The 15,378-nt window shown below is 42.7% G+C and overlaps 1 protein-coding gene across 1 annotated transcript in view; it reads right to left on the reverse strand.

The window, feature by feature from the left end:
• The window catches only part of LOC104383626 (nesprin-2-like), a 162,223-nt gene that overhangs the window by 63,724 nt on the left and 83,121 nt on the right, over positions 1 to 15,378 (reverse strand). Inside the window, exons 50-61 of the mRNA XM_086613635.1 lie at positions 13,186 to 13,298; positions 12,394 to 12,535; positions 11,410 to 11,541; positions 10,699 to 10,851; positions 10,233 to 10,442; positions 8,531 to 8,632; positions 7,319 to 7,438; positions 6,956 to 7,156; positions 4,923 to 5,096; positions 4,199 to 4,330; positions 1,995 to 2,191; positions 773 to 905 (exon numbers count right to left, since the gene is read on the reverse strand). Coding sequence (XP_086469761.1) covers positions 773 to 905; positions 1,995 to 2,191; positions 4,199 to 4,330; positions 4,923 to 5,096; positions 6,956 to 7,156; positions 7,319 to 7,438; positions 8,531 to 8,632; positions 10,233 to 10,442; positions 10,699 to 10,851; positions 11,410 to 11,541; positions 12,394 to 12,535; positions 13,186 to 13,298 — 1,809 coding nt within the window. The remainder of the gene's footprint in view (positions 1 to 772; positions 906 to 1,994; positions 2,192 to 4,198; positions 4,331 to 4,922; positions 5,097 to 6,955; positions 7,157 to 7,318; positions 7,439 to 8,530; positions 8,633 to 10,232; positions 10,443 to 10,698; positions 10,852 to 11,409; positions 11,542 to 12,393; positions 12,536 to 13,185; positions 13,299 to 15,378) is intronic.

A 15,378-nucleotide genomic window follows, 5' to 3' on the forward strand; every position in this document is an offset into this window, starting at 1 on the left:
GGTAAGGTTTTTTCTGCTCAGCTTGATACAGTGCTGAATGCCACCTTTTGCTCTACAGGGATTGGGAATATCCTGATCCCCACTTCACATAGAGGTCCAGAGAGCAACTCCAGTCCTCGAATCTCTGGATCTGTGAATCTGCTAGTTCACACCTAGCAGTCCAAACTTCATGATGCTTTGCTTTCCCACCACGCAACACTCCCTCTGTCAAGCCTCACATTGGGGCTGAACCTTCTGGCTAGTCATACAAGGGGAGCACAGCACTGGGGGGACAGCCAAAGACATGAAATGCAATTCAGCATGTTTCTCTTCCCTGACTTGGGCTGACCATTTCCACAGCCTCACTGTCTTCACCCTTGTTCCCTCAGTCCACACTCCAGATTCAGTTGGTAAGTGGCCCATCAGCTTGGCTGAACGGCGGGATCTGGTATTTGGTATCAGGAGCAAGACAGAAACCATGCTGTTACGCTGTAGGTGCATAAGAGAACGTGGCTGGACTGTGGTGTGTTGTAGTTGGGAGCTCATTATGAGAGGATTCCATTCTGATTTATACACTCTGGCTGGCCTCTCAATCTGAAGGAGGGTCTTTGGTGGCTTCCCATCCTCATGGTTGCCCACACAGATAATGGGGTGGCTTTGGGGCAAACAGCCATTCAGTGCTATACTGTGTGGGCAGCTACTCGGACATGGCAAATACAAAAACGACTCCAAAGGGGCATTTTCACTGGAAATCACAATGTCGTCTCTAAATCTGGCAGGAGAAATGACTTACCAACAAGCTGTTGATATTATCCCTGATGGTGGGAAGATCTTGTGACACGTTGAGAGACTGCTCCTTCCAAAAATTCATTCTCTGCTGAGCAGAATCCAGCCATTTCATTAATTCCGCCGAGTCTCTGTTGTAGCTACAGGGCGGAAACAAAACACACAAACATACATCTCCTAGCTGAGTCTAGGATACATTTCTCACCCTCCAAGTTGTCCTCCACTCTGTGAGGAGGCATGTGCTATTCTGGCACCTATGCTGCTACATGACCCTACAGAAGCATGGCTACAGCATGGATTCATGTGCAACACAGCAGATCTGCTGGAGGTACACACGAAACCGTTCCTATCAGCTCTTTTCAGCCGGTCCACTCCCCTTGAAAACACCCTCTTTCTGTGTTCACCCAGCAGTTGCCAGGACAAGCTCACACGGGCGAAAAGAGCTTTGCCGGAGGTCAAAATCACCAGAGGAGATTGTGCACGCTGCGAGATACAGTGCAGAATACAGAGCAGGGGTAAACACCAACAAACACTGGCATGCTCTGTCCACAGTATGAGTTCAGCCAGCCTGAGCTCAGAGCACACAGACCAGGAGCAGGGAGAGCTGAGTGTGGTAGATCAGCTGGTGGGCTGGGCTGTAGAGCCCTAAACTGTCTCCACCTGACATTGTCAGGTCTGCGTTGACAGTTGGCTTGGGGCATGTGAAAGCATTGAGCATGCTTGGGTCTTCCCTTGTTGGAGGGCTTCAAAACACAAGTTGAGGCAGGACATCAGCCAGGTCTTGAATGTTTCTAAGGTGGATAGTGTCCGTGCATAGACAGGCGCGCTATGCCTTTGCATGGGAATCAAGGCTAGCTTGCATTCGTAGCAGGCCAAAGTGCTTAGGGCAGCACGATCTGAGCTTCTGTTAATACTTCCAACGCATACACTGCAGGATGCAGCTAACTCTCACCTAGGTGCACTGACTTTGCAATGGCAGCAATCAAAATATTGTTCCAACAAAAATAAGCAGGAAGCGAAGCACTTGTCTACACAGTGAAAGAAGATCTGCTGTGTAATAAAGGACCACTTTTCTGATCACCATTGCTTTTTTTTTTTCCTTCTCATTTTTAAGTTAAACAAGCTATGTTATTTATTAATTCACTGCCATATTTCAGAAAATACATCTATAAAAGGTCAGGCACTAATTTCCAGCTGGTATCTCTAATTGCTCTCTGAGTTATACCCACCTGACCAAGAGTTTGAGGAATGGCTGAAGTCGGTGTAGTTCATGGTCAACTTTTTTGGTTAAAGAGAACTGCTGCTCTTCCAGCTTCCAAATCTGGCTTCTTATTTCTGGACTATTCACAGCAGTCAGCAATTTCTTCCCTTCTTCCACCATCTGGTACAGCCTGGCACGCTTTTCATCAACACTGCTTTTGATTTGCTATCAGAACATGGGAAGTTTGCGAAACAATAGTATTTTAAAAACCAAAAACACAGCTAGCAAAACACATATAATTTTTAATAATGTCTTGATCTCACATTTCCCCTGTCATGTATTTTATTTTTCAAACAGAAGGAATCTGTACTTCATTATGTGCAAAAAGGACACGGGTTATTTTTCGTTGTTTCCTCTGGATAGATAAGACAGATCTCAATATAGTTTCATACATTATCAGAATGACCGTGTTAACGATTTAATGAGCTTTTTTTGACACATGTAAACCTCAAGCAATGGACAAACACTCTCTATCAGATCTGGCTGCATTGCCCAAATATATGACTGTCCCCAGCAGAAAGTTATTGCCCTCCTGTTCTGAGAGGGCCTTCTGGCTCTATCCTCTTTCAAAAAATGTTACCGCTGTTTTGAAGGAAGCTGTTGGGATAATTAGAGAACAATGGTGGCAGGGAGGAACAAAGAGTGAACAGTGAAGGCATTAAGTAAAAGACACAGGAGTGGTCTGGTTTGCTTAGACAGCTGAACAGAAACAAAGCATCATTTTACCATTGCTACACTTCACTGAAAGGTAAAAATGATAAAAGGGAAAAAAAGAAAAAGAAAAAAAAACCAGGAAGCAGATTAGTCCCAGGGAGAAGGTAGAATGGAGCAATTTTGTGATGCAAGTATCTCACTTCTCTCCAGGCAGAAGGGACTTGTACAATATTTATTATTAATAGGGATATTTCTCTGACAGAAATTAAGCCCCAGAGACTTTTTTTCTGCTCTGTCCTTGAAACTGTGAAGCTCCAGTGCTGGGATTCACCCCAAACACATCTTCTAAAGCCTTACTACTTTGTTTCTGATGTCTTTAAAGACAAATAAATACTTAAGAGTGAAAAGTGAGTTAAGAATTTAAAAAAACAGGAAATCATGCAACTTCACAATCAACAGCTATGCAAAAAAGGCATGTCTCCTGTCTCCCTGCGAGAGGCATCAAAAGCACCAGAATGCCACTGCGACTGTAAATATCTACTCTTGATTTGTTTCAGAAGCTTTACTGTAGCTCAGAATTTTCTGGGAATGTCCAATGATCTCTTTCATGCAGTCAACTAGATTAAATCACAGCAGTCCTTTTTGCCTTTATAGCCTATTAATCTAAATATCAAACTGGACTCAATACAGACCAAAGATTCATTAATTCAAAAATTTCTAATAGAGTGGGTCCTCTGAAGACCAAGAAGAGTCAAACCTTTGAGGAATACAGAGCACCCTCTGAGGATACACCACTAAGTTTATTGACTGCTATTTCTTCTTCATTTTATAAAACAGCCATAAAGGCTGCTTTCACATCCTTATACTTAAATGTCCTTAAAACACAGATAAAATGTTTCTAACTGGACTTGAGGTTCTAAATAACGGTGTAGCTCTGCTATCAGAGATGCAGCTGGGAACAAACCAGGAGCCTATTTGCTATTCTATACAAAAGGAATTCTGTTCTTTTTGGTCAGATAGAAATCAGGACATCTCATTTTGAATTCTCAGGATTTTAAAAGGAGCTGGTAAACCTGTAGACCTTCTACCACAACCAGGGGTTCAGATATGTGAAGGTACTGGGTTGATTCTCCTCTACCATAGGTTTTACACCATGGCATAAAAATTGTTCCTGAATTACAGAGAAGTGGCTCAGTCTTCACTTCAAGGGTCCCTGCTGTCCTTGGGATCCATGTATCCTGCACACTATCTTCCTCCAAATACTTGCATTTGAAGACCAAGTCCTAAAGTAGCTATAGTCATTAGTCTCACTTGAACGAACTTAGAACCGCTGGTTGAAACTAGCAGCTCGATCTGCTACTCTTAGAAGTAAGTTTTCAGCTTGCATCCACGCACAGACAAGGACAGAAAGGAAAGTGCACTGCAAACCATCTTCTCGTATTCTAACTGATCTTTTTTTGCCGGCTCTACAGAACCACGAAGAAAACCATTCAGAGAGACAGACACATAACTTAATACCTGTAGAAGTGCAATCCTTTCCATTAATCTTTCTTCTGTTTCTTCAACCAAATTCACAGAAGGCAACAAGGAGGCAAGTGCCTCTAACTCATTATTGATAACCAGGTATTCATCATCAAATTCCATCCATTCCTAAAAAATACATCGCATCATTAACATAGCACACACCTGTATGCGTTTTTGCTACACTAGACTGAGGCCTTAATGCTTATTCGAGTATCAGCAGCTCTCGCTTTAATGAAACAAAACATGAAAATAGGTGAATAATACAGAAATATTAAAGTGAGACATGATTTCACCACAGATTATTTAATTAATTCATTCTCTAATATACTCAAAGTTTCTTATTTCAAAGTGGTATTCTTTTTTGTTCTCTAGGGGTGTTTCAAGATCAATTTTTAGGTTTTATTTGAAAGTGGTACTGGTATTTTTGTGCCTTAAAGGGCCCTCTTGTCAGTCCAGGCACTCAAAAATTACTGCAAGAAGTCATAAAGTCCCACCTATGTCAGACTACTGGGTTAAAATGTACACTTTCAGAGGTTTTCAAGGAAAAAAGCCAGTTTACTAACCCACACAGCACGTAACATACTGTTGCTGTCCAATGGAGACAGGAAAGGACAACTACTAGCCAAAGAATCACTGGTACAGAAAGGGTTCCCCTAGACACAACTCTTCTTTATCCAGTTTTTTTTTTTTTAACTCCGGGTTTCTATGGATTCATTACCTTTAACAGGCTTTTTAAGTGTATAACATGCTGGAAGGCCTTTTGCTTCAGCAACTTGACTTCATCCACCAGCTCTCTCCAGAATTCCTCTCTCTTTTGTAGGATGAAGGGAGTCACTCTCTTGGAAAACGCTTGCATGAAAGCCATGTGGGTCACGAGGTTGTGCAGAAAGTCCTGAAAAAAACAAGTTAAATCTTTCTCTTTAACAGAGATCATACACCCACAGCACGGGTATGAAGAAGACAGAGAAGACTCCCTGAGAAGAGCAGCCAGTTTCAGGGTGTCTCATAGTCGGAGTCAGAAGCCTTCTACCCAAATTCTGCATCACCCCAAGATGGGCAGTTACTGATTCTTTTATGGTTAGTCAGGAACCAGTGATGAGATGCATACATTATTTTCATTTACGTATTTCTAAAGATAAATATCTACATTTACACCTTCAGTTCACATGAAATATGAAGATGTTGTAGGAAGATGAGGGAGGGAAAAGATAAGCTATAAATAGATACGTAGTTTAGCGTGAGGTAGTTATCACCAGACAGCCATTATCCATTTTATTTCAGCTGGATGGGAGGTGACTCCAAGCACCAAGGGTATTAGCAGTTCTAACACCCAAGTAGTAGGCAGGGCACAATAATACTTTGCAATAACTATGAGGTAACAGTTTGATTTAGTTATGGCTCAGCTAAGCTCTTGGGAAACGTCTGAATCTCAACAGAACATCTTCCCCCACAAAAAAGCTTTGAGGGTTTAAGATCACACCCTTCAATCAAGATCTTCTTCACTAAGAACTAGTAACTAGTACAAGAATTTCATGTAAGGGCTGTACCCCAGGCATAGGCTGCCTGAGTATCCTGATAAGTCTTGATAACCAGGGCAGGGAAAATGGCTTTTGCAGTTTTCTTTTGCTTTTGTACATCAATGTATGTATATTTGAACTGCAGATATATTATTTGTCTTCCTTTGTAAATTGATTCATAGAATCATAGAATCATAGTATGGTTAGGGTTGGAAGGGACCTTAAAGATCATCTAGTTCCAACCCCCCTGCCATGGGCAGGGAAACCCTCCACTACACCAGGTTGCCCAAAGCCTCATCTAACCTGGCCTTGAACACTTCCAGGGATGGGGCATCCACAACTTCTCTGGGCAACCGGTTCCACTGCTTCACCACCCTCTGAGTGAAAAATTTCTTTCTTATATCTAATCTAAATCTCCCCTTTTTCAGTTTAAATCCGTTGCCCCTTAGATTTTGCTTTGCTAAGGGCAATTTGTGAGTGACAAAATTCCTAAGATTTTGCTTTGCTAAGGGCAATTTGTGAGTGACAAATACCATTCCAATGACTCTGTAGTAGCGGTTTGTAGCACTTGGCATCCTGAAGCCATTCTTAAGGGAGTTTGAGCTACGTGGAGCAGTTAAATCAAGGCGTTGACATGACAGAGACATCTTTGAGTGACCAGCATTGGCCAGGGCTTCTTGCCAAGCAGCAGGACAGTGAGGATGCAGGTGCATTCTCAGCCATCTCCATCAAACATGTAGCAGTTGGTGATTCTGGGCTGCCAAGGAGAGGATGTAAACTATCCTTCCTCAGGAAAAGGAGCTGTTATGAGTACGTTTCCTCCATCAGATAATGACAACACAGAATGCTGAAAGCAAAAGCTCAACTTCCCAGTTGCTAGACAGTAACTTCAGGAAACTCACTACTCATTTATTACCAGTAATTAGAAGGACATATGTTTTTCTCACATATCAATATGTGAGGTATGCCCAAGTAGTGCTAGACTGACAAAAATGAAATCTGGATTTTAATTTATCACCAAAACTGCGGTCATAATAACAACCCCTCTTTCATATTTTAGCGGGTCCTATTTTGGTCTACTCAAAAACTTGCCTTTGGTTTCTGCATGTAGTCCCGTCTTCCCCTACGCTATGAGCTAGTTATTCTTCTCCATAACACTGGAGAAAAACCAGTCACAGAAAAATAGTGCTCCTGCTATGCTGATCTGAGCAGTGCTATGATAAGCATCTTATACCTTCTGATTTTCCAGGTAGGACTGTAGAGCTGCTCTGCTTTTCATTAGCTGCTCTGGATCTCGTGCCATCTTCTTTTGTCCAATAGCTACCAGCTGTGCAAATCCATGAAGTAAATCCTCATATTGTCTGTCACTCATGGAAGGAGAGTTCAGCTCCGCATACTTTGCTTTCAGAATGCCCCACATGTCATCCAAAGTATCCTATAATGTAAACTCAGTTTAGTGACTCACGAAGGACAGAAATGAATCCTACAAACCTGCACACACATTCCCAAAATAACCATCAGCCTTTTGATGCTAAAAATACCTTGCTTAGAGGAACCAAACCTTGTTGAGTAAGTGGAAACTGTACTGTGCTCTTACCTCTAATTTATAAACTTCCTGGATTAAGGTGATAGGTAACTGAAATCTTTCCCCATGGCCTTCCAATTTTGCTACTTGTTTTTCAAAGTTTTCCAGCTCCAAAGCATAGGCGTCAGTTTTCTGAATTAAAGACAAAAAAAGCACTATTAGGAAGAGTTCTGTTCCATTAAACTTTCTATTATCACTAGTAGTGCAGCAGATCCAGGAGCTGGATCTCTGCTGTGCTAATACTGCCTAAGTTCACAATGTGACCCCAAGATCCAATGAGCTCGTAAGCTAAATAGACAAGACTGTTCATGACACCGCTTTCTAGGTTCACACAGCACACACAGGAAGAGAAATCAGGTCTTGTGTCTCAGTCCAACATTCAACATGTATTTCCATTTACTAATTCAAAAGCAGCCATTAAAAGGAACCATGGACTCAGAAAATACCATTTTTTCTTATGAATTAAAAAGACCCAGTCAGGGATGGATTTAGACAGGTTCTCTCCGAAGGATGGGAGGGAACTTCTGGTGTTCCTTTTCCAAGAGTGGTTACTTGACAGAATATATCTAAGGCAGCAGTCCCTGCTAGGGGATTCAGCAGTTCTGAACATAGCTTTCAGCCCAGCAGAAAGTTATGCCTGTAAACGAGGTTATGAGCCTGAAACAAAAAACTTTCAGACACCTGCTTTGCTTCACCAACAAGTAGATAGATGGCGGATGACCACTCTGGGGAGGATATGCAGACTATTCATTTTTAATTCTCTGCTAATCCCTATAAAGATGAAGAAAACAGCTTAACTGGTCAAATCCCATATGATAAAGTGCTCACAAATGCTGAATGAGTAGATATAAATCCTGGAATCCTACTGCCAAAAAGAAAAGCTAGTTTTGCATACAAAAAGGCGTAATGTGTGAAGTGCTGTACTTTGTGTGGCTCTTTTTCTACCCTGCGATGGTGTGGGGTGTACTCTGAGAGGTTATGGAGAGACTGGTTCCTTCACTCCAACTACTGAAAGGACTGGAATTGGGTCTGACGACGTATTGGGGTGAATTTAAAAAAAAAAAAAAAAAAAGGAGTGGAGAATACTGAACTCTCTCCTTTTCCCATTCTTAAAATCCAAGTGAGACTAAAACTTTAGAAAATATGAGACATAATAGACTGCAGAAAATGAAATAATAGGTAATGCTGAGAGTTTTTCCTCTCCTTTCCTTTGAATGAAATTACCTGAAGCTGTTCAGAAACATTATGTCCAGATATTGCATTCAAGCACTGTTGCAGAGTAGCTTTTTTCTCAGTTAACTGATCATAGAGCAGCCTGGTCGCATTCTGTAAAAGCAACAAATATCAGAAGTATATCACATATCAGGAATATAGTAATGACCAGGCAAAATTACACAGCAAATGAAATGGTTACCTCTTACAGCAAAAGCACTTTAAAAAAATAAAAGGAAGGATGTGCATTATGGGCTTAAAGCAGTCATTTAGAGAGGGAAGTTCTGTAGTCTGTGTAGTGTAAAAAACCAGATTACTCTGTCACAATGATCATCTATGACCGTAAAAATCTGTGAAACTTATGTAAAAACAAATTATTCTCTTCTGAAAATGAGAAAATGAGCCCATTACTGGCAACTGATGGAGCTCCATGGCTTCTGTAGAAGTAAACAGTGCAAGACTAGTCCTGCTACTGTTTGGAGACAACATCCCAGTGTTCTTCAAAGGAACTGTTTTATTATTCAGTAGTAAAGAGCTAGGCTGACTTGCAGATGATGAGCACACTGGAGTTTTGCTGGACATTGGACACTGTATTTCAGAGACCAGGCTTTTGTTTACTTCAGCCTAAATACCTGATTTCATAGAATCATAGAATGGTTAGGGCTGGAAGGGACCTTCAAAGGTCATCTAGTCTAACCCCCCTGCAAGGAACAGGGATATCTCCAACTAGATCAGGTTGCTCAGGGCCTCGTCCAACCTGGCCTTGAACGTCTCCAGGGATGGAGCATCCACCATCTCTCTGGGCAACCTGTTCCAGTGTTCTACAACTCTCACGGTAAAAAATTTTTTCCTAATATCCAACCTGAATCTACCTCCCTCTATTTTAAAACCATTACCCCTTGTCCTATCACAACTGGCCCTCCTGAACAGCCTCTCCCCATCTTTCTTGTAGGCCCCCTTGAGGTACTGGAAGACCGCTATAAGGTCACCCCGGAGCCTCCTCTTCTCCAGGCTGAACAGCCCCAACTCTTTCAGCCTGTCTTCATAGCAGAGGTGCTCCAGCCCTCTTATCATCTTCGTGGCCCTCCTCTGGACCCTCTCCAACTGGTCCATGTCCTTCTTATGTTGGGGACTCCAGAATTTTGAATATTTTCCAGCAAAAGCTGGTAGATTTAGCCCATCGCAAGAATCTATAGAGATGTTTTTCATTATCTGCTTTTCCGAAAAAGAACAGAAAAATGCAAATTTGCAAAATTATGGCTTCTGCGGCACAAAATCTAAAGGAACAGTAAATGCAAAAGGTCAAAGCAACCTCCAATACCTAGCTAAAGTAGCCCAGTGCCAGACACGGCACCAAAAGGGAAGATGCCTGTCTCTCCTGAGTCCACAAAGCAGCAGAAAGAATATACAAATCCCTCCTTGGCCTAATTCCTACACACAGAAACTTGCTTTAGCCTGTAGCTCAGCACGCATGGGATCCCAGGTTACTTCCATCCTTTCTGTGTGCAAATTTTCTACTGTGATCAAGGCCTCTAAGGTGGTCAGCATTGCAAACAGCAAAATTAACTTGCTCCTTGAGAGGCGAGGACAAGTTTGTTTAATACCCCCAAAAAAAATGAAAGCCCATTATAAGCTCATCTGTAGTCCACATGCATTAACACTGACAAGTCTAACAGATGCCGTGAAATAAGATGTGCATTTAGCAGTGGAGTACCTGATAATTCCTGTTATCATTCAGCCCAGCTTTCATTGAGTTGCTCCTTGAAGCAGCGGCAGCTTGAGTTTGTTCCAGCCGTGCCTGCAAGTTGTTAAAGCACTTGCAGAACACATCTGTGCTCCCATCAGTGCAGCTAATAGACTTTAGAAGATCATCCTTTCTATGACTCAGATCAGCGTGAAGTTTTTGCAGCTCAACAGAAAGAGTCTAAAGGGTTGAAAGAAAGATAACATAGGTGAAAATGGTCTCTGTCCAAGGACTCTTGCCTGTAAAAGGCAGCAGGACTCAGTTGATAATTGTTGTTAAAAGCCATAGGCCCAAATCTGTGCAACACCAAATAGTTTGGTGGTGTTATTTCTGAATAATACCAGTAAAACAGAGAGGAAATATAGGGCCATATATATTCTGTTGTAACAGAAATCCACTGGAGTTTCTCCTTCCCTGGATGCTTTAGGACAGTTACCTCATAAAGAGCCTGCTGCATGGCTGCCTCTTCAGCAGAGAGGACTGAGGTGTTCAACATTTCCTCCACATTATTCAAACATCGGCTGATTGCCAGAAGCAGCTCAAACAATTTTCTGTCCAAATTGGAAGAGACTTTCTCTGCCACGTTATCCTGGGTAAAGGCAAGTGAGAAGTTTTCAGTACTTTCACCCAAGGTATGGCTAAGATTTATTCACTCGTATAAGGCTAGAGGCTCAGTCAGCTAATAATAAAATGGAATTAATGAAATACTGAGGGATAGACTCGGATGAGACAGTTATATGCACGTAATATTCAGAGCTGTCAAGGCCAAAGCTGAGACAATGACCCTTTACGTATTGGGAGCGGCTGTGGTCTTACAGGTCTCTCATCTCAGGAACAGGCACAACAGAATTTGTCTTGTCAGCTCCAACGCCACAGATTTACAAAATCATTCACAGGCTTCTTGCTTTATATAGTTTGAGAAGTTTTACCCACACTAGCAGAAGTATCATAGCTGAAACTTGAAATGCTTCGCCTCAAAATCCTAAGCTGATTTCTACATTATAGTCCATACCTGATGCAAAAGATACACTACAGTGAACGCCATTTGCAATAATATGATTATTGGCTATGTTTCCCAGTGCCCAAACAGTGTCTTGTGTCTAGAATCCCTGGTATTTTTTGCAATGCTAGGACATGCCATTTTTACCTGTGCATGCACCACGTTTGCTTCTTGGCTTAGGTCTCCCAGCTGGACAGCGTAAGTTTTCAGTTCTTCCACAGTTGGGGTTCCTGCACTGGCAAACGTGCCTCGGGGCAGCATGTTCATCTTTATTGTAGTCTAACATTTGGAAAAAGAACATTGCAATTAGGTGAACAGCTGTAATGAAAACAGGGCTATAGGCAACTAGATACCACTCCTCTCCAAAAGCATTAAAATGAAAGTTTCAAGGCATTGATATAAAACACCTGGATAGCAGGGTTCCCTTTTTAACTGGCAAAAATGAGTTGGGCAGGCTATACTCTGATGGGAGATTGACTGAAAAAGAAGCCAGCTTCAAGGCCTACAAGTTGTACTTTGTGTTAAGCCAGCCCTGCTGCCCACTGCAACGTAAGTCTTGCCTAAAAAGAGCTGACGTTCATCCTTTTACAGGACCGCTATCCTTCCATGTAATGCAGTAATTTCAGAGAACAGGGAATCTAGTCTTTTTAATTAAATTTGAACAAAACTGCTAGTAACAGAAATTACAGTTTTGTCCAAGCAGTAAAATACTGCAGTCTGTTCAAAGCAAATACAAAGCATGCTTTTGTTGCAGCCCAAACTCCGCTTTTGGTGTGTGATAAAGAGAGAACACAATGGTGAATGGCAGCACAAAATTTAAGCCAGAGATTCATTTTGACCAAAATGTTCTCACTTGCAAGAACTCAGACTTAACCCCCATTAACAGCAAGGATTCCCCGACTTCACACTATGCCAGAAGTCGCTACTTCAGAGACCTATTTACCTCAAAGTAAAATTAAAAGACAATCATGAAAAGACTATGTGGTAACAGCTTCCTCTGGAGAACACTTGCATGGATTTCAGTTACCTGATGAAGAGACATGATAAGATGATGCAGGAAGATACTCTAATTGTTATCTTTACTACAACCAACAGCCTGCAGAAAGTGTGTTTTACTGAACTTAAACAGACCTGAGGTTCCACGATCTTGAAGAGAGGAGACTTTATTTTTGACAACAGTTCTTGTTGTAAATATTGCCATTTATTATCCATTCGGTCCATTGGAGCTAAGGTGGGATGAGCCTGCTTGCTCTTTGGATCAGATTCTCCATTGCTGTATTGAGAAAACATTGTTAGAACGGCCAATACTGAAGAAGAATAAGCAAAATTAGATTTGTAAGACTTGTATGAGATTAGTTTCTATTGCTCCTGCCTCAAAACCAGAGCGAAACCAAGTACGCGGATGATCTCTCATCCAAGCTTTGATACATTTCTTTGGGCTTTTCTCTTCCCATGAAACATCCTAGAGGCCTGCTGCCAGCCTTTAGCTCTGAAATGACAATATGAGGAGCATGGTGCTGTAGCATGTCTTGGTTCCATGCTGGAAGGTACACGATCCCAATGCCTGCTTTTCAAAGATGCTGCCTTTAAACCTAGCTGGCTATCTCCGTGCATTTGTCCAGCAATGGCTATGAACAGAGATACCCAACTTGCCTCCAGATGGATCTGCTTTAGTTGATGGCAGGTGTCAGTTCTGCCTGATAACAAGAATGACTCTAAACACTGGAGTCATCCCAATGTCAAGGAGGATGTCACATACATGAGATTCCATTTCTCTACACTGTTGATGGCACAAGTTCTCCCAGCTTCTGCAACCTTTCTCCTAAAGACCCTGGACAGAATCAACAGTGCCACTCCAAAGTTTCAGCAGGTTTAGTCAGTTTTACATCACTGAGTCTGGTAACTGATTTTGTTGTTTTGTACCTTGATTCTAATTTCTGAGTCACACTGTCCTCAAACTGTGGCTTCATTTTTTCCATGCATGCCTCAATGAAGTCAATGACGCTCTTCTGCTCAGCTGCTTTTACGTTTGGATCCTGTGCACAGAGGACAGCATGAATGGTAAAATCAATTGTGTGCACTGTTTTCATCTCAAATGATGATTGTGCCTTTCCAATCACATTTTACAAGAATTCATTTAGCAAAGAAGATAAGAATACATCTATCAGAATAAAATGCATTTTATGTGTACACATGGAATCAGCAAACAAAGCATTTTCTGAAAACATGTATTTTTATGGAATATATTTCTGCCTGAGTTGAAGTTTTAAAAGCAAAACCCATCAGTCAGAAACAAACTATGCACATATAGAAATTTAAAGGCCATCGACTGCCATCCTTATACAGAGAAAAAGGCAAGGGAAAATGGAGATTTGCTCAAACATGAGGTTGAGTTCCATTAGTTAAAAAGAGGGTGTCAAGTGAAAAGCGAGCAATTTTAGCAGTTCAGGCTGGATCATTTTCTCCAACTCTTTTCCAATAGCATGAAATTTGCTCCTCAGTAAATTTGCGGATGACACCAAGCTGGGAGGCTGTGTCGATCTGCTCGAGGGTAGGGAGGCCCTTCAGAGGGATTTGAACAGACTGGATCGTTGGGCTGAGGCCAATGGCATGAGCTTTAATAAGGCCAAGTGCAGAGTCCTTCACTTGGGGTATAAAAACCCCAAGCATCGCTATAGGCTCGGGGAAGAGTGGCTGGAGAGCTGCCTGGCGGAGAAGGACCTGGGGGTGTTGGTTGACTACCGGCTTGATATGAGCCAGCAGTGTGCCCAGGTGGCCAAAAAGGCCAATGGGATACTGGCGTGTATCAAGAATAATGTGACCAGCAGGAGCAGGGAAGTGATCCTGCCCCTGTACTCGGCACTGGTGAGGCCGCACCTGGAATATTGTGTCCAGCTTTGGGCCCCTTGCTTTAAGAGGGATATTGAGCTCCTGGAGTGAGTCCAAAGAAGGGCAACTAAACTGGTCAAGGGGCTGGAAAATAAAACTTATGAGGAGCGGCTGAGGGAGTTGGGGCTGTTTAGCCTGCAGAAGAGGAGGCTGAGGGGACACCTGATTACAGCCTACAAATACTTGAGAAAAGATGGTGGGGAGGTGGGGGAAGGGCTCTTTACATTAGTGATGGGTGATAGAACAAGAGGAAATGGGTATAAGCTTAGTCAGAGGAGATTCAGGTTGGATGTTAGGAAGTATTTCTTCTCTGAAAGGGTTGTCAGCCACTGGAATAGGCTGCCCAGGGAGGTGGTTGAGTCCCCATCCCTGGATGTGTTTAAGAATAGGGTGGATGATCTACTTGAGGATATGGTTTAATGGGGATTAGGGATGGTTGGACTCGATGATCTCTAAGGTCTTTTCCAACCTAGAAATCTATGAATCTATGAAAAGGACAAAATATAATTTTCATTTAGCAAAACAGAAGTAGTTTACAGAGCACAGAACATCACAGGATTTTTTTATTAACAACAACCTTAAAGTCATCATGAGTTAGCCCACGGGAAAATATTCACAAAGCTTTAGCTTCAAATTCATCTTCAAAAGCAATGTCAAGATACAGATTCAGATTTCATAATACATCAGTGCTTCAAAGATAGGAGACTGGAGGGATGGGTGATGCCGTCTGAATCATTATGATACAAGGCAAGTGTCAGGGTATGTCATAGTTTGATATGGAGGGGGGGGTGGTTCTGGTGGCAGAAGAGGGGTTTTGCTCCCTGCGACCTCCCCGGTTTTGGAACCGGGTTAGGCTTAGTTCTGGCCACCAGATCAGACTGCCATCCCCCTTGGGGTTGAGCCAATAGGGCGCCTCTGCGAATTGCCCTATTTAAGTCAGGACAAAGGAACCGGAAAAGGTGCTTTGCCCAGGATCGAGCAGAGAAGGGAGGAGGGCACTGCCCCCGCTCCCTGGCTCCCAGCTGGGCAGCTGCCTGCATCGGGCTGGCACCGCCCACGGAGAATGGCAGCGGTGGAGCCAGCTGGGGAACTCGGGGGCACCCCACTCCCGGGGTGCCCACTGGGCTGAGTTCACCTGGAGAGGACTGAGATCTGAGAGAAACAGCCGCATCGACAGCAGGTCAGTGAGGATGGAGTGGGAGGAGGTGTGCCGGAGCCGAGTTTCCC

This window comes from Tauraco erythrolophus, chromosome 6 (genome assembly GCF_009769465.1).
Source record: "Tauraco erythrolophus isolate bTauEry1 chromosome 6, bTauEry1.pri, whole genome shotgun sequence".
NCBI classification, from domain to species: domain Eukaryota; kingdom Metazoa; phylum Chordata; class Aves; order Musophagiformes; family Musophagidae; genus Tauraco; species Tauraco erythrolophus.